At 41.3% G+C, this 18,877-nt stretch overlaps 1 protein-coding gene across 1 annotated transcript; it reads left to right on the top strand.

Moving 5' to 3' along the window:
• The first annotated feature begins 2,513 nt into the window (after positions 1 to 2,513).
• On the top strand, positions 2,514 to 15,684 carry LOC132712180 (vomeronasal type-2 receptor 26-like). Its single transcript, XM_087883555.1, has 5 exons — positions 2,514 to 2,662; positions 10,974 to 11,077; positions 13,113 to 13,189; positions 13,700 to 13,829; positions 14,780 to 15,684. The coding sequence occupies exons 1-5, from the start codon at positions 2,514 to 2,516 to the stop codon at positions 15,682 to 15,684; spliced, it is 1,365 nt and encodes a 454-aa protein (XP_087739681.1).
• Positions 15,685 to 18,877: the final 3,193 nt, after the last annotated feature.

The raw sequence follows: 18,877 nt of genomic DNA, 5'->3' as shown, positions 1-18,877 counted from the left end.
GCCAGACTTAGACAAACCTTTTCAGTTATTTGTAGATACTAAACAAAATGTTGCTGTTGGGGTTCTCACCCAAAGGTTAGGAACCTGGCATCGCCCTGTAGCCTATCTTTCCAAGCAACTGGATCCTGTTGCGAGGGGTTGGCCTGCCTGTCTCAAGGCTGTTGCTGGCACGGCTCTTCTTACTCAGGAGTCTTGCAAGCTAACCTTTGGACAAGAGCTTGAAATACAAACCCCTCACGCCTTGAAGGCTGTCTTGGAAACAAAAGGTCATTTGTGGTTAACCAATCCCCGAATGCTTAAATACCAAGGCCTTATAACTCACAACCCCATGATTGTTTTAAAGCAATCTACTTCTTTAAATCCGGCAACTCTCCTTCCCGAACCTGATCTTGATAAGGCCCACGATTGTATTCAGACTATTGGGGAAACATATGCCAGCCGCCCTGATATGTCAGATGTCCCACTTCCCCATCCTGACCATGCACTGTACACCGATGGCACTAGTTTCCTCCTGGATGGGGTTCGCAAGGCTGGATATGCTGTTGTTACCCTAACAGATGTCTGGGAAGCCGAACCCCTCCCTCCTGGTACTAGTGCACAGTTGGCGGAGCTCCATGCTTTAACTAGAGCCCTTGAGCTTTCTAAAAATCTGAATGTTAACATTTACACAGATTCAAAGTATGCTTTTTTAACTGTTCAAGTCCACGGGGCATTGTATAAAGAAAGGGGACTCATTACGGCAGGAGGAAAGGACATCAAGTATGGTCCACAAATCCTCCGCCTGCTGGACAGTGTTTGGGCCCCTCACAAGGTGGCTGTCATGCACTGTAGGGGCCATCAAAAATCACCATCGGATACGCAACTGGGTAATCATAAGGCTGACCAGGAGGCTCGCCTTGCGGCTCTCAAACCCTTCATACCGCAGGCACACTGTTTCGCCTTATGGAATCCCCCAGACTCTATGCAGCCTCATTATAGTGCATTAGAACTGGCCCAAGCCCGTGAGCTCGATGCTCTCCTACAGGGGGGTTGGTGGATCTTGCCCGATTCTCGTGTCTTCCTCCCGGGCCACCTGGCCTGGGATGTGGTTAATCAGGTCCATGCGCAATTGCACCTGGGCAAGACTGCTTTGGCACATGCTTTGTTGCGAGAATTCTATATCAACAAGGTCCATAGCATTGCAGCCAACGTCTGCTCCAGGTGCCACACATGTGCAGCTAATAACCCTAGAACGGGACCCCAACCCCCGCCAGGACATCAGCCTAGAGGAGATTTTCCTTTTGACTCACTTATGATTGATTTCACCGATTTGCCCCGCTCTGGTTCATACACTGCCCTGCTTGTCATTATCTGTACCTATTCGGGTTGGCCAGAATGTATTCCCACTCGCACCAAGCGGGCCTCTGAGGTCACGAAGGCCCTCTTGCAGCTTATCATTCCTCGTTACGGCCTGCCTTCTAAGATCTCTTCAGATAATGGCCCGGAGTTCATTCATAAGGCAACACAGAAGATTTCCACTATGCTGGGTATCCACTGGCGCCTTCATTGTGCTTTTCACGCCAGTAGTGGTTCTTTTGTGGAACGGGTTAATAGATCAATTAAGGACAAACTGGCAAAAATTTGTCAGGAAACGCACCTCAAGTGGCCAGATGCCTTGCCAATGGCTCTGCTCGCTGTGCGCTGCGCTCCTCGCAAAGATTTGCTTGTTTCCCCTTTTGAATTGCTTTATGGGAGGGTTCCTAACTTAGTTCGTCCCTCTCTGTCTTCCGAGACCCAATTGGGAGACACTATTAAGCTCCAACAACTTCAATCACTTAATCGAATGGTTCACAAGTTACAGGATTATGTTTTGTCCTCCCGCCCACACCTGTTTGTAACCCCCACTCACAACATCTCCCCTGGTCAGGAAGTGTGGGTTAAGGAGTGGAAACGGGAACCTCTTTGTCCTAAGTGGAGAGGACCTTTCTCTGTAGTGATGACTTCTCCGCTTGCTATTAAAGTTGCTGAAATTAAGCCTTGGATCCATTGGTCACGAGTCAAGGTTGCCGCTTCATCCGCTTGCCGGGTGGATTCCCATCCAGAGCAGCCTTTGCGTCTCACCCTTCGCCGACAGCGCGCTGCACCTGTGGCTGCCCCTTCTGGTGACACTCCGGAAGCTGTCCCTCTACGAACGGGAGCCGAAGAGGAATCCCCTGCAGGTATTGCTCCGGAGGCCAATACCCATCGCACGGGCAACGCTCCTCGCTTCACCCTGCGCTCTGGGAGACAGGTCCCCTCGTCATCTCCTTGATGGATCCTGCTCAGCGTATCCGTGAGACGGCTTGTATTTGCCGTGGCCTTTTGCCTTCCATTTGGGTTGTTATTATTCTTTTACTAGTCAGTATCATTATTAACTCACTTTACCTTTATCGCGTTTTGCTGGGAACAGGGGGGAAGGGGAGCTTGGATTGGGAGGGTCCCCTTTCGCCTCTTGACCAGGGCAAACGCTTCCCCGCGGATGATGACATTTGGACATGGTTGGGAGGAAATACGACCCCTACATTGGTACCAGCACGTTGTCCTTATTGGTTGAGAAAAAGGCCACGGCCCGAGCCATGGCCTGGTGGGAATACCAGAAACTCATGGATATCGAGGAAAGTAACATCGAAAATGAAACTTTGCAGTAATTGTATTACTTGGCAAAGTCTCAACAGGGGGGAATGAAGGAGAGCCCCTCATATGGTGTATCCTAACAGTATGTATCTTAAAGGCCTTGCTTTTATATCATTTATAGCGCATCTATAAATGTAGTGCCCTTTCTCCTACATCTGTACTCCTAGAAGGGAACTTGACATTTGTAGCAATCTGTCGTAACTATAATGTTGTAACCATTGTAATTGTGTAACTGGCACGTATTGTATACCCATATACTTCTGCTTTTGTACTTTTCCAGGTTACTTCTGTATTTGTACTTTTCCAGTTTACCCATCTGTATCTATGCATATTGCATTATCCTAGAAGGAACTGAAAGTATGCTATGATCATAACCATATAAAAACCACCTCAGGGCGTTGCTCGGCGCTCAGTATTTGTCAGGTTACTACACTGGGCCTATTGCTAGCAATATTCAATAAAAGCCTGTTTCTTTCTCTGGATCTCTGCGGTCTTGTCTCCTGATTAATTTGGGATTAGTAAATCCCGCTTCACTCTGACCAGGTGTGAGAATGTCCTTGGTTCCCAAGAGAAAGTATTTTGTTTTGGCTATCAAAATCCCAGCTATCTAAAATCCTGCCTCCCTATCCTTCAGCTCCAGCGTGACAACATTGAAGCTGTCAAGGTGGCTTTGGTCAGGTCAGCTTCAGTTGATTTTGGAGCACAATTCATGGGTTCCCTATTTGGCTTTCTATTCCTACTTTTACATCCCATCAGGAAAACCAGACACTAATTTTTTGTGAATAAATGGGGTGTGAGATTCAAGCTTTATTTTTTATCAAGGACCTGCTTCTTCTATCAGAACACTCGATCTCCCAGGAAATTCATAGACCTGTCAGAGACAGAGCAGATCTATCTACCTATGTCTGCTAAACCTTTCCTGCAAAAAAAAAAAAAAAGTTTGAATGAGTAGATTTGAAGTTTAAAGAAGAGATATTGAGCCAGAGAATGGATCTGTTTTTTCTGGCTAACCTATTCCCAGCATTGTCAGTATGGACGGATGATTTGCCTTTGTTGATTCACTATGAACTGGACACTGACTTTTGATTTCAGATGCAGCTCGCTGTGACCCCTGCCCAGAAAACCAATATCCCAACAATGACAAGGACCACTGCATTGCTAAGAAGATCCATTTCCTTGCCTATCAAGACACCCTGGGATACTCTTTAGCATCTCTCGCTCTTTCTCTCTCTGGGATCACATTGGCAGTTCTGGTGATTTTCCGTAAAAATCACAACACACCAATTGTCAAGGCCAACAACCGAGATCTCACCTACATCCTCCTGGTCTCCCTCCTGCTCTGCTTCCTCTGCTCCTTCCTGTTCATTGGTCGACCTGGGAAGCTCACCTGTCTCTTCCGACAATCTGCCTTTGCCATTCTCTTTTCCCTGGGTATTTTGTCCGTCTTCGCAAAAACTGTCATGGTGGTTCTGGCCTTCATGGCCACCAAGCCAGGAAACAAGACAAGGAAACTCTTAGGAAAACCTCTGACAAACTCCATTGTCTTAGCCTGTCCCCTGGTCCAAGCACTTCTTTGTGTCACCTGGCTGGCAACCTCTCCTCCATTTCCCAACTTTGACTTCCACTCTTTAGTAGGAGAGGCCATCTTGGAATGTAATGAAGGCTCAGCTTTCATGTTTTATGCTGTCCTCTCCTACCTGGGTTTTCTGGCCCTCATCAGTTTCACGGTGGCCTTTTTGGCTAGGAAATTGCCCGACAGCTTTAACGAAGCCAAGTTCATTACCTTCAGCATGCTGGTCTTTTGCAGTGTTTGGATCAGCTTCCTCCCCACCTACCTGAGCACCAAAGGGAAGTCCATGGTGGCTGTGGAGATCTTCTCCATCTTGGCCTCTGGGGCTGGTCTCTTGGCTTGCATCTTTTTCCCCAAATGCTTCATTATCCTATTTAAACCCAATCTCAATTGTAGAGAGAATATAATGAGGCACAAGAATCTCTGATTATAATCTCTGATTATAAATATGAAACATTTATACTGACACCCAGCCTACACACAGGTGACTCCAGCTGGATTAACCACAACATAAAAACCCATTAAAATGCCTCACTCCACATCCACTAGCATTGAAATGATCCGTATAGTTTTATTCTCTATTATGTTAATTGACAAACATACTTTATTAATAAATAATATCATGTGAAATTGATATTGATGGATATTTTTCTGCTCTTGCTCTCTTCTTAATATTTTTTCCAAATATTACATAGAAGGAAGGTGGATGGATGGATGGAAAGGAGGAAGGAAGGAAGGAAGGAAGGAAGGAAGGGAGGGAGGGAGGGAGGGAGGGAGGGAGGAAGGAAGGAGGGAGGGAGGGAGGGAGGGAGGGAGGAAGGAAGGAAGGAAGGAAGGAAGGAAGGAAGGATTAAATACAATATATTGTGAGTAGTAAGAAAGATATGGTTGTGTGATGTTCTCTTGCTTATTTAATGAATTTATGGATAAGAGTGAGGGACACATTGGCTCAGTGGCTAAGTCGCTGAAATTGTTGACCGAAAAGTCAGCAGTTCAGGGTTTGAATCCCTAGTGCCACATAACTGAGTGAGCTCCTGTTACTTGTCCCAGCTTCTGCCAACCTAGCAGTTTGAAACCACATAAAAAATGCAAGTAGAAAAATAGGGACCACCTTTGATGGGAAGGTAACAGTGTTCCGTGTGCCTCTGGCATTTAGTCATGCCAGCCACATGACCACGGAGACGTCTTCGGACAGCCCTGGCTCTTCGGCTTTGGAACGGAGATGAGCCCCGCCCCCTAGAGTCGGGAATGACTAGCACATATATGCCAGGGGAACTTTTACCTTTACCTTTATGGATAAGAGTACAGGACATGCTTAGCTTTTCGTCTGTTTACTCCTATATACAGTGGACAGCATGTTATCTAAGAACTCAAATGATTTGCCATAAATGTTCATAGATTAGATAAACATCCTCACTATGGGTAAGTATTTGAAAAGTAGTATCTCAAACAGCAAGATAGTTGTAATTCATGGGAAAATGGAATGAAAAATTTAACAATGGAATGAATGAGAAGCAAGAAATGGAATGAACAACTTTAAACAGCTGCACAATCTCTGTTCCCCCTTGACCAATTCAGTCTTTATAATAGTAGGGGGAGATTTGGGTATCATGGTAGAGGGGACTGTAAAGATGGGGAAATGAAGGGAACAATGATAAGGTCTGCAAATAGGTATAAAAACATAGAAATGATTCAACAGAGGGGAAGATACTGATGATCAAAATCAGAACAGAGCTGGAAGGGACATTTGAGATTTTCTACTCCAGCTCAAGCATGAGATACTACAACATTTCAGAAAAATGAATGTCCAGTCTCTTCTTAAAAACCTCCAGTGATGAAGCACCCACAACGTCTGAAGAAAAGCTGTTCCATTGGTTAATTGTCCTCACGGTGAGGAAGTTTCTCTTTTTTAAGTTCTATGGGAGAAGTTACTGTCTAATTTCATCCCCTGCCATGTTGGTATTTATAAACCACTTATTCCATCCAAGTGCTGGTATGATTGCCCAGACTTACTAGGGTACAACGGATTGTCAAGGGCCACCATGCCCCATGAAGACTTATACTAGCCAAACAAACTATGGAGGAGGCCAAACTCCATGCTCAGTTTCACATAATCCAAATACCCAACTTCACCTTGACTCTCAACTGCATCTGATCTCTAGAATAACAACAAGAGTCCCAAAATCATTTTTCTTTATCTGGTGTATTGCTCAGTACATAGGAAAATTGTTTTTCCTTTCAATTATCAGAAGAATGGTAATTTCTAATGTATCCCCTATGGATTTCTACCCATGAAGATCTTCCGACATAAAACCTGCTTTAAAATTAGATACTCGGAGTTCTCCCGGTGGGGACAGAACATGTCACCTTGCCTTGTGTTGCAAAGAGGCAACTTCAGGGTTTGGTGAGACTCAGCTAGCCTTAGTTTCCTCTTTGGTCACAGACCATACACAGGTAAGAGGAAGCACCGTTTAATATAAATTTGCCTTGGGGGCCATTCAGGTGGCACAGACTATCTCTCTTGTGCTAAAGTTCTGCTGAGATTTCAAGGGCTCCCTACAATTTAACTTCTGCAAAAAATATAACTTCTTGATTTCTGATCTAGGAGGGAAGGTGAGAAGAATGACTGGGCTGCCTCTCCTGTTGCTGCTGCTCTTCTGGCTCCTGCCTCCAACTATTGCTATGATGATGCTAACTGGGTGTGTGTTGACAGACACTTTACAGACTAAGAGAGAGTTTTACAGGCCTGGTGATGTCATTATTGGTGGGAATTTTCCGCTGGGAACTGTACTTACATTCACCTTCCAATCCTTTAAAGAAAAACCATCTATAGTTCTGGATAATATTTTTTAAATTTCATCCAAAGGGGAAAGATGTAAATAATTACTTGGTTTGCTTTGTGTTCAGGGAGTCTCTTCAAAAGTACTTGTTCTAGTGATGTTTCAATGTTCACATTTTTGTGCTTTTCTCAGCAAAGAACTAAACTCATAAAATAGGCTAGAATTCTCCATATTCCCAGAACTCTTGAAGTTAATAAACCACCGAAAAGTGAGGAAGGACAACACCTTAGAAACTGTGCTGGCCTATTGAAGAAGTTGGCTTACAACATTTATTCGGACATAAACTCCTGATGAAAAACTCAAAGATGCAGTCAATCCATTTACAGTGTGGAGCAGTTGTAAAAAATCCATCCATCTTAGAATCGGGATTGCCCCTAAATAGGGACCTTCAGGAAATGTACAAATGTACATTTGGAATTTTGGAATGAATTCCAATGAAATTTGGAGTTTCCTGATACAAAGGACATTGAAAAAATAAGCAGGATAAACTCCATCAACACAAGCTTTCCTTAAAATCTCCCCAATGATTTTCTCACTGTAGAATCGTACCCAAGAACTATCAGCAATTCATGGCCTTGGTGTTTGCAGTCACAGAGATCAACAAGGATCTGGTTCTCCTCCCCAACATCACCCTTGGCTTCCACATCTATAGCAATTTTCAGGCTGAGATGGAGATTTCCATGATCAGCCTCTCCCTGCTCTCCACCCGAGGCCGAATGGTTCCAGGTTACAAATGTGACAGGCAGGACCCTCTCCTCTCTGTCATCGGAGATCTCAACCCCAGATCCTCAAGGCAGATGGCTTCCATCTTCAGCATCTTCAAGGTCCCACAGGTAAGGGGGCTTCATTGGATAGAGTATGGGAGTAGACAATCAACTGAAGTGCACCCAGAAGTTAAAGGTGGAAACCAAAGGGGTTTTGGGGGACATATGCTTATATTTTTTGTCTCGAGATATGTTGTTATAGAAGACAAAAGTGATAGATAATGGGGTAATTTTGCCAAGAGGAATTCCTTCCCAATCTCTTCTTCATAAAAGTGTAGTGTAGTATATTCTCTGTATTAATTTGACATATGGTTGCCTTGGCTTCTCACATGTCACCATCAGACAAAATCCGTAACCTCTTCTTCCTAATATGTATCCTTCTTCCTAAAAAGACCAGAAAATTAAGCTTGCCACTCAAAGGGAGCCAATCTAACAGTTCGGGCAATAATCCACCTAATGGTGACCCTTAAAATTTACTCTATCAAGAATCCTTTATCCTTTGTCCTTTATCTCCATTGTTGTTTATTTTGACTTTGGAATTGTTGTTGAATAAAATACGCGATTCAGATAAATTAAGGGGAATTAAAATTAGGCAGGATGATTATAGATTAAGAGCATTTGCAGATGACCTGGTTGTGATGTTGACCCAACCTGTACAATCGGTCACAGGTTTGATGGAAATAATTAATCAATATGGCCAAGTCTCTGGATTCAAAATAAATGCAGGGAAAACAAAGATAATAACTAAAAATATGGTTGCAAGTCAAAAAGAGGAAATGGAAAGAATGACTGGATTCGAAATAGCAAATAAGGTTAAATATTTAGGTGTTTATATTATGACATCAAATGCAAAATTATATAAGTATAATTATGAATTACTGTGGCAAAAAATACAGAAGGAGTTGGAAAATTGGAAAAAATTACATCTCTCGTTATTGGGAAGGATAGCGGCAGTGAAAATGAATATTTTAGCAAAGCTTCTATTTCTCTTTCACATGATACCAATATTGAAGAAAGATGGAAATTTGAATGAATGGCAGAAGGGTATTAGCAATTTTGTGTGGGCAGGAAAGAGACCAAGGGTAAAGCAAAAAATAATACAAGACATACGTGAAAGAGGAGGTCTCAAAATGCCCAATTTAAGATTATATTATGAGGCAGCTGCCTTATCAGCAATCAGTGATTGGATTAATTTAACAGAAGAGAGAATATTGAATATTGAGGGATATGACTTATTATATGAGTGGCATGCATATTTATTATATGACAAAAAGGTGGATAAGAATTTCAGAAGTCATATACTGAGGAATGCATTGTTACGTGTATGGAAAAAATATCAATATAAATTAAATAGTAAATTAACCATATGGGCAATACCTAGACACACGATAGAAAATATAAGTATAGAACAAAAACAAGATGTGATTACTTATAAAGAGCTTCTTATTATGGAAAGAGGTATATTGAAGTTAAAGTCTCTAGAGGTATTAAAGCAAGAAAGGGTAATACAAACTTGGTTTCAATATGGACAGTTGTACAGTAGATGGAAAGAAGATCAGAAAATTGGTATTATACAAAATGATGAAAACTTGATAAAACAAATAAGGGATCAAAGCCCAATGCATATTAAAAGGTTGTATAATGCATTGATAGAAATAGATTCAGAGATGGAATTAGTGAAGGATTGTATGATAAAATGGGCACAAAATATTGAGGAACCAATAATGATGGAAACGTGGGGAAAAATATGGGTTAGAAATGTAAAATTTACTCAAGCTCAAAATTTGAGAGAAAATTTTTACAAAATGTTTTATAGATGGCACTTAGATCCCAAAAAGTTAGCCAGTATGTATCCCAGTTTACAGTCCACATGCTGGAGATGTAAATGTGATGACGCAACGTATTATCATATATGGTGGACTTGTAAAAAAATTAAGGCATTCTCGATTAAGATATGGTGGATTATGCAAAATATTCTCAAAAAGAAGATAAAATTTACTCCACAACTTTTTTTATTGGGTATAATTACAGATTGTACGGTGATAGAGACTAAATTGATATTGAATCTAATAACTGCAGCCAGATTGTTGGTGGCGCAGTATTGGAAGAAGGAAGACTTACCTACTATTGAGGACTGGACATTAAAAGTAACTAATTTGGCGGAAATGGCCAAAATATCTGCATATTTGAAAGACTGTTCAAATGAAAGATACATAGCAGAATGGAGAAGATGGAACGACTACATTCAGAATAAATATGGGACTAAAACGTTGCAAATAGCTTATGAATGAAATATTTAGATAGATTTTTTATACTTATATATTTTGGCATGTAAGGGGGAGTTAAAGTGCTGAGGGATGTTTAGAGTTTATAGTTAGGTTGTTTATGTTTGACTATGTTTGTTTAATATTTTACCCTGTATTTTGCTCTGGGAAGTCGGGGGGAGGGGGGAGGGATAGGGAGGGGAGAGGAGGGGGGAACAGGTTTGTGTAAAACTGTAAAACTCTTTAATAATAAAAAAAAAGAATCTCATTTTCTCCAGCTCAGTGTTGGCTTTGAGATCCCTCTGGAATACAGATCAGTTCATCCTTCCTTTTTCCGGATTAATCCCAGGGAATTTCCCCAGTACGTGGGTATAGTCCAGCTGCTCCTGCATTTCCACTGGAACTGGGTTGGGCTGGTGGCCCCTGAAGATGACAATGGAGAACGTTTCATCTCATCTCTGATGCCAATGCTCCAGGAGAAGGAGATCTGCCTGGCCTTCACTGAAAAGTTGAAATTGAATTTTGTTACTATTCCAGTGTTGAAAATACTTCAGATTTCGGAGGCTTGGTCTAAAGCTGAAGTGATTATTCTATTTGGAGACTCTAATAGTATTACAAATGTACAGTTAGCAGTGACTGTCCATGAACATTTGAGACAGACATCATTTCGGAAAGTTTGGATCTTAACTTCCCATTGGAAACTTAGTGTGGTGAGGGATCAAGAAGTATCGATAGTAGTAAAGCCCTTCCATGGGGCTTTGCATTTTAGGCCCCACACTGGGGATGTCTCAGAATTCAGCCATTTCCTCCTGTCTTTAGACCCCTTGAAGCCACAAGGGGACGTCTTTCTCTCGCTATGTTGGGAAATGTTGTTTGGCTGCAGGATCCACAAACTAGGCGAGATCCTTCCAAAGGGAGAGAAACAATGTACAGGAAAGGAGAATTTACAGAATCTGCCATTTTACGTGTTTGAAACAAGCATGGAAGGTGAGAGTTACAATATCTACAATGCCATTTATGCTGTGGCACACGCATTACATGCAATGCATGGATCTGGAGCACGACCAGCCATAATGAGGCTTGGAAAGAGGATCTCAAATATTCAATCGTGGCAGGTAATCCCAGTGACTTTTTATCTCGTCCACAGATCTTTAGATAGGAATCTACCTATATGCATTTCTTGCATTAAATATCTATATGCGATCTATATGCTTTATTTGTAACTTTCCTTTAACAGCCATACATATCTTGTGGACAGTACATTGTCTGGGTTGATATACTTTTTACACAATGCTAACATAATAGTACAATTAGATATACATAACCATAGTATTCTGACTTGTCATGCACACTGTAATTCTAGCAAATTATGATACATCAGTGTTTGTAATAGTATTTTCCCAATTTGTACTTTACTCCTCATTTTTAATATAGCCCCCATTTTAAAAACTATTTTGTCTCTATCCATCATCTCTTTTTTTAAAAAAATTCATCATTTATTGACCTTTTGGTAGCTTTTTCATTGATTATCTATATACATATATAATGTAACTTATTAGATAGATAGATAGATAGATAGATAGATAGATAGATAGATAGATAGATAGATAGATAGATAGATAATATATATATATATAATGAGTCCTTCGGGAGTAGGGCGGTATAGAAATCTAATAAAATGAAAATGAAAATGAAATATATTAAAAATAAACCCTGTCATTTTAATTAAGTGAGAGGTTTTTGTTGAAAAGGGATAGGTGGAGGAAAAAGTGAATTAAACCAAACCAATTGTTCATAAGAGCAAAGAGCTTCCTAGAAGTTCCTGGAAGGACATCAGTGGTTGCCTGAGAATCAGGTGTAACCACTTCAAGGAGAAGTGGTGATCACAGACCATGATGACAATCTGGGTGCATTTCTGCAAGATGCTTCAACAGGTCGGTTGAAGTCCCAGACAGGAATTTTTGTAGAATCTCTTCATTTTCTCTCAGTAGGTAGCCTGAATCCAATCTGTAAAAAGACACTCAATTCATTTTACTGTTGTGTCTTAGAATTCTTTGTGAGTCCACCCCATTTTTATAGTATGTTGTTTCTTGTACTGCTTTGTTTGTTGTGTTAAGTCTCTGTCAACCTCAGCATATGAAGAAGAATTCAACATGGTCCTAATGGGTTCCTGATCTAAAATTTCAACATCAAAGGATAAATTATTCCTCTCTGGACAGTGAAGTAACGAATTATCCATGTGGTCCTTCTTGGTCAGATCTACTTCTTCATTCTGCTCTCTTTGACTATCAGCTAGAGAAAGTCTAGCTTGCAAAGTTACGATGGAAAGTATTTACCAATAAAGGAGAATATTAGAGGTTGAAATGAAGAGTCTTGGTGCTCTAAGAGCATTATCAATGCTAGAAGGGAGTGATAACACTATCAATGTTATCCATTTTAGGCCATAAAACATCTGCAAGAAAACAACCACCCTCAGATAGCTCCAAGGACCCTGTCGATTTAATTATTTAATCATTCTTAAAATGCATTTCTCATGGACTCAAATAAAATTAAAAATGTAACTTGCCAAGTATCACAAAACAAAACTACACAATGTAATTTAGAATATGGCATTAAAATGTTTGTAAGTAGCTATCATTCTTGTAAGACTGGACTTGAAGAAGTCATGATACAAATATCCAATGATAAAGAAAATGTGAGGATGAAGTTGAATATTTGATGTTATTACTGATTGCTTAGATCTCCATCAAGGGAACTTATTTAGCTTCTCAAATATAGACCCATCTCCTAGGCTGATGGCCATGACATTATGAAGGAAACTAGGATGTCCTATGTGTGGAGTTCAGCCAATTAGTCCAGGTGTCTTTTTTTTTTTTTCAGATTCTTTCCCATCTGAGGAACATCAAGTTCAACAACAGTGCTGGAGAGGAAGTCTCCTTCTCAGAAAGTGGATTGGTTTCTACTCGTTATGATCTCCTCAACTGGCTTTTCCTCCCCAATCAATCTTTTGTCCCCATGAAAGTTGGGCAAATAGATTCCACAGCTTCCCAGGGACAAGATTTCACAATTAGCTCTGATGAAATCATCTGGGTCACAAAGGTGAGCTGGAAGGAAATGTTATAAATTCAGCAAAGGATTTATTCACTCCAGGAGTTGCATAACACCCTTTTCACAGTTAAATTCAGGGATTTGATGAAAAAACAAGCTTTTGAGTTGAACACATTTGAGATTTGACTTCTGAAAAGTCCAGGATAGGATAGGTTAGGAAGAATTCCTGCTTGAAACCTAAAACACTATTGAAGCAAGCAAGAATGGTTTTCATGGACCGTTTCCATTCAGTTGGATCCCCACAGTTCTTTCTTTTAGAAAAGCTGTAGCTCCATGTCACAAGCCTTCCTTTGCATTTCGAGGTCCCAGTTCCAATCTCCAGCATCCGTTGGTGGGCCAGGATTGCATTGGCCTGACTCCCTCTGGAGCTTATCCTGATTTCTGGTAAACCATTTTTTTTTTTTGAAGACGTTCTAAAGATGGAAAGAGCAATGTACAAATGAATAACTGAAGAATATTCTTTGCTGAGGCCACCTACAGAATCTCTCTTCTCTTTTTTAGAAGGTGCCGTTTGCCAGGTGTGGCATGAAGAGGTGCCATGCAGGAGAGAAAAGAAGCGTTCCAGAAGGAAAGCCAGTTTGCTGCTACCAATGTGACCCTTGTCCAGAAGGGACCATTTCTAATGAGACAGGTAGACCCGCTTCAAATGTAGCTCTTCCAGGATCAAGGAAACCAGTGGAAAATATTAATTTTGGCAGGATTTACATGATTCAGCATATTCATACTTTTCAGCAGACCCTCTCAATTCATGAATCTTAACTGTACTCCTCCACAGGCCTCTTTTCTTGCTCCTCATAAATTTAATACAGGTTGGTTACAGGGTTCCGAGTAATCCACCCATATCAAGCAAAACTCCAAGGCAGGTAGATTCCTCAAAGAGTAGCTTTATTGGATATATCATATTGGAACAGATTCTGGTGAAAACCGACACTGAAGATTCCCACAGTTTTCACCTAATTAAAAGTAAAAGTTTGTCACTTTCTCAAAACAACCAGTCACATGGTCCAACTATATTGCTATCTTGTTGCCTGGTGACATGACTCCACCTTCCTCTGAATATATTCTGTGAGAATATCCTTGGTTCCGAAGAGAAAGTATTTTGCTTTGGCTACAAAATCCCAGCTATCTAAAATCCTGCCTCCCTATTCCTCAGCTCCAGTGTGGCAACATTGAAGGTGTCAAGGTGGCTCTGGTCAGGTCAGCTTCAGGATTGACAGTTGGTTTTGGGGCACAATTCATGGGACCCCTACTAGGCTTTCCACTCCTACTTATACATCCCATCAGGAAAACCAGACACCAATCTTTCTGGGAAAGAATGGGATGTGAGATTCTAGCTTTAATCTTAATTAACGACCTGCCTCTTCTATCAGAACACTCAAACTCCCAGGAAATTTATGGACCTGTCTGACACAGAGCAGGTACATCTATCAATGTCTGCTAAACCTTCCCTGCAAAAAAGTTTGAATGGGTGGATTCGAAGCATAAAGGAAAGTTGTTGAGACTAATTCAACATTATCAATATGGATGGATGATTTGCCCTTGTTGATTCACCATGAAATTCACACTGACCCTTTATTTCAGATGCCGCTTGCTGTGACCCCTGCCCAGAAAACCAATATCCCAACAACAACAAGGACCACTGCATTGCCAAGAAGATCCATTTCCTTTCCTATCAAGACACCCTGGGATACTCTTTAGCATCTCTCACTCTTTTCCTCTCTGTGACCACATCTGCAGTTCTGGTGATTTTCCATAAAAATCACAACACACCGATTGTCAAGGCCAACAACAGAAATCTCACCTACATCCTCCTGGTCTCCCTCCTGCTCTGCTTCCTCTGCTCCTTCCTCTTTATTGGTCGACCTGGGAAGCTCATCTGTCTCTTCCGACAAACTGCCTTTGCCATTCTCTTTTCCCTTGCTGTTTCCTCTGTCTTGGCAAAAACTGTCATGGTGGTTCTGGCCTTCATGGCCACCAAGCCAGGGAACAAGGCAAGGAAACTCTTAGGAAAACCTCTGACAAACTCCATTGTCTTAGCCTGTCCCCTGGTCCAAGTAGTTCTTTGTGCCACCTGGCTGGTAACCTCCCCTCCATTTCCCAACTTTGATTTCCATTCTTTAGTAGGAGAGGCCATCTTGGAATGTAATGAAGGCTCAGCTTTCATGTTCTACACTGTCCTCTCCTACCTGGGTGTTCTGGCCCTCATCAGTTTCATGGTGGCCTTTTTGGCTAGGAAATTGCCTGACAGCTTTAATGAAGCCAAGTTCATTACTTTCAGCATGCTGGTCTTTTGCAGTGTTTGGATCAGCTTCCTCCCTACCTACTTGAGCACCAAAGGGAAGTCCATGGTGGCCGTGGAGATCTTCTCCATCTTGGCGTCTGGGGCTGGTCTCTTGGGTTGTATCTTTTTCCCCAAATGCTACATTATCCTATTTAAGCCCAATCTCAATTGCAGAGAGAATATAATGAGGCACAAGAATCTCTGATTATAATCTCTGATTATAAATATGAAACATATTTATATTGATACCCAATTTACACACAGGTGACACTAGCTTCATTTTGATCTTGGTTATTTTTCAATTTGATCTCATTTCTTTTAAAAGTGGAAATCAGAGGCGGGCTTGTCCCTTAAACAATTGGAAATCAAGTGATGTGAGTAATCTCAGAATGTCTGTTAATCTGCAACAATCACCCACTTTTTTTATTAATCCTAGTTGTCCCAAAGATCAACGATAATAAACATTGATATTGTATATCTGGATATTAGTTTCCAAAATGATAGTTTCCCATTTTATTAATTTTAATCAAAAGCATATTTAAGAATATGTTGGGTTTGTTTCACTCTCAGTGTTTTTAACCTTGTTCCCTTCCACTGATGCCTGAGGCTTTGCTGAATTTCCTACTGGATTTTTTCTTTCAATTGACTAGTAGAGGGTTTTTTCTTTAATTCTAGCATTGAAATGAACTATATTGTTTTATTCTCTATTATGTTAATTGAGAAACATACTTTATTAATAAATAATTTCATGTGAAATTCATATTGATAAATATTTTTCTGCTCTTGCTCTCTTCTTGATATTTCCCAAATATTACGAAGAAGGAAGATAGGTAGGTGGATGGGTGGGTGGATGGAAGGAAGGAAGGAAGAAAGGAAGGAAAGAAGGAGGGAGGGAGGGAGGGTGGGAAGAAGGAAGGAGGAAGGAAGGAAGGAGGGAGGGAGGGAGGGAGGGAGGGAAGGAAGGAAGGAAGGGTGAAGTTAAATGCAATGTATTGTGAGTAGTAAGAAAGATATGGTTGTGTGATATTCATTTGCTTATTTAATGAACTTCGTGGCGAAGGTTGTTGAGAGTGTGGTTGTGCGACAGCTTCCCCAGAACCTGGATGAAACGACGTATCTATATCCGTTCTAGTCAGGTTTCAGGCCTGGGTACAGTATGGAAATGGCATTGGTCGCATTGGCTGATGATCTCTGCAGGGCTTGGAACAGGGGTTGCTCCTCTATCCTGGTCCTGTTAGATCTCTCAGTGGCTTTTGATACCATCGACCATGGTATCATGCTGCACCGGTTGGAAGAGTTGGGGGTGGGAGGCACCATACTATGGTGGTTCTCCTCCTTTCTCTCCAACCGGTCGCAGTCTGTGTTGACAGGGGGGCAGAGGTCGACCCCGAGGCCCTCATATGTGGGGTGCCACAAGGATCGGTCCTCTCGCCCCTTTTGTTCAACATTTATGTAAAGCCGCTGGGCAAGATCATCCGTGGTTTCGGAGTGAAGTAGCACCAGTACGCTGATGACACCCAGCTGTACATCTCCACCCCGGACCACCCCAACGATGCCCTTGAAGTGATGTCCCGGTGCCTGGAGGCCGTGCGGATCTGAATAGGAAGAAACAGGCTCAGGCTCAACCCATCCAAGACTGAGTGGCTGTGGTTTCCAACATTCTGATATAGTTAGCTGGTGCCATCGCTGACTATTGGGGGTGAATCATTGGCCCCCATGGAGAGGGCTTGCAACTTGGGCATCCTCCTGGATTCACAGCTGTCTTTAGAACAGCACTTGACAGCCGTAACCGGGAGGATTTTTCATCAGGTTCACCTGATTCGCCAGTTGCGTCCCTTTCTAGATCGGGACTCCCTACGCACAGTCACTCATGCCTTCGTCACCTCTCGTCTGGACTATTGTAATGCTCTCTACATGGGGCTCCCCTTGAGGAGCACTCCGAGGCTCCAACTGGCACAGAGTGCGGCCACGCGGGTGGTTATGAGAGCGACGTGGCGTTCCCATGTAACACCTCTCCTGCGCGAGCTGCACTGGCTCCCGATGGTCTTCTCGGTGCGCTTCAAGGTTTTGGTTATCACCTTTAGAGCGCTCCATGGCTTAGGACCTGGTTATCTACGGGACCACCTGCTACCACCAATAGCCTCCCACCGGCCAGTACGGTCCCATAGAGAGGGGCTCCTCCGGGTGCCATCGGCCAAACAATGTCAACTGGCAGCCCCTAGGGGGAGGGCCTTCTCTGTGGGGGCATCTACGATCTGGAACGAGCTCCCCCTGTAGATACGGAGGATCCCGGATCTGCGCACCTTCCGTCGCGCACTCAAGATTTATTTCATCAAGCTGGCCTGGCCTAAATCTTTTCCCCTTTTAAATGTAAATTTTAATTTGTTTTTAAATTATTGGGTATTTTAAATTTGTCTCAGCCAAATTATTTAATTTGTTTTTATTCTATTTTAAATTTTTGTATTTATGTGTTTTATTCTGTGGCTGTTCACCGCCCTGAGTCCTTTGGGAGTAGGGCGGTATATAAATCCAATTTAAAAAAAAAAACTTACAGTTAAGAATACAGGACATGCTTAACAGCTGGTTATTTGGGCATGCAAATGTCTGTTTACTCTTTTTTTTCCATTTTTTTTATTTTGTAAACAAACAAACAATACTTAATCAATCATTCAGTGTATCTTCTGAATACATCTTTTATGTCTTCTTTTTACTCCTCCAGTATTTATCATATCTTAATATTATCATTTCATTTATTATGACATTTCCCCCACATTTCTTACTTTTCTATTAATACATTTATCTATTTTTTATTTTATTAAAAATTATACAACAATTTTATCCCCACAAAACCTTTAACCCCCCCTCCCCATGCCCCCCCCCCGACTTCCCAGAGCAAAAACAGGGTATAACATTTAACAAACATAAGCTAAAATATGCTAAGTTACTACAAGATTCAAACCTCCCTCACACTCTTTAACTCCCCTTTTAAAAATTATTCATCAACCTTCCTTTCATAAATTCTCTTATCACATTTCACACTTGTTACTAAAATCCTTTCCATACCTTCTTTTTCAGCATTACTCCCTAATAAAATTCTAAATTAAACATTTATCCTCTTTGGTCATTCATAAACCACTTGCCAATTTCTGTTTGTTCAACATTACTCCCTTGTAAAATTCTAAATTAAACATTTTAAAACTTTCTTTAAAGCATGTCTTTTTTTAAAAAAAATAAATTATTTTAGGTTAAACATTTTAAAGTCTCTTAATACATCAATAAGACATTCTTCAAAATATAAGTTTCAAACCTTTTTTTTAAAAAAAAAGCTAGCCATTAAATTTTAAATTAACCATTTTAATACTTCAATAAGTTTCAAAAAGCTATCCAATTTTAATTAA

This window comes from Pantherophis guttatus, chromosome 1, assembly GCF_059756535.1.
Source record: "Pantherophis guttatus breed Tessera chromosome 1, ASM5975653v1, whole genome shotgun sequence".
NCBI classification, from domain to species: Eukaryota; Metazoa; Chordata; class Lepidosauria; order Squamata; family Colubridae; genus Pantherophis; species Pantherophis guttatus.
The sequence above is the reverse complement of the archived record's forward strand: the minus strand, read 5'-3'. Positions and strand labels throughout refer to the sequence as shown.

What these genes read in the sequence shown, in the direction of transcription:
- LOC132712180 (XM_087883555.1), top strand. Translation starts at nt 2,514, where the DNA reads ATGGTTGGGAGGAAATACGACCCCTACATTGGTACCAGCACGTTGTCC. An exon ending in ATCGAAAATGAAACTTTGCA is followed by an intron (nt 2,663 to 10,973) that starts GTAATTGTATTA and finishes GTTTGGCTGCAG; the next exon opens with GATCCACAAACTAGGCGAGA. An exon ending in GTTTGAAACAAGCATGGAAG is followed by an intron (nt 11,078 to 13,112) that starts GTGAGAGTTACA and finishes TCCCCATGAAAG; the next exon opens with TTGGGCAAATAGATTCCACA.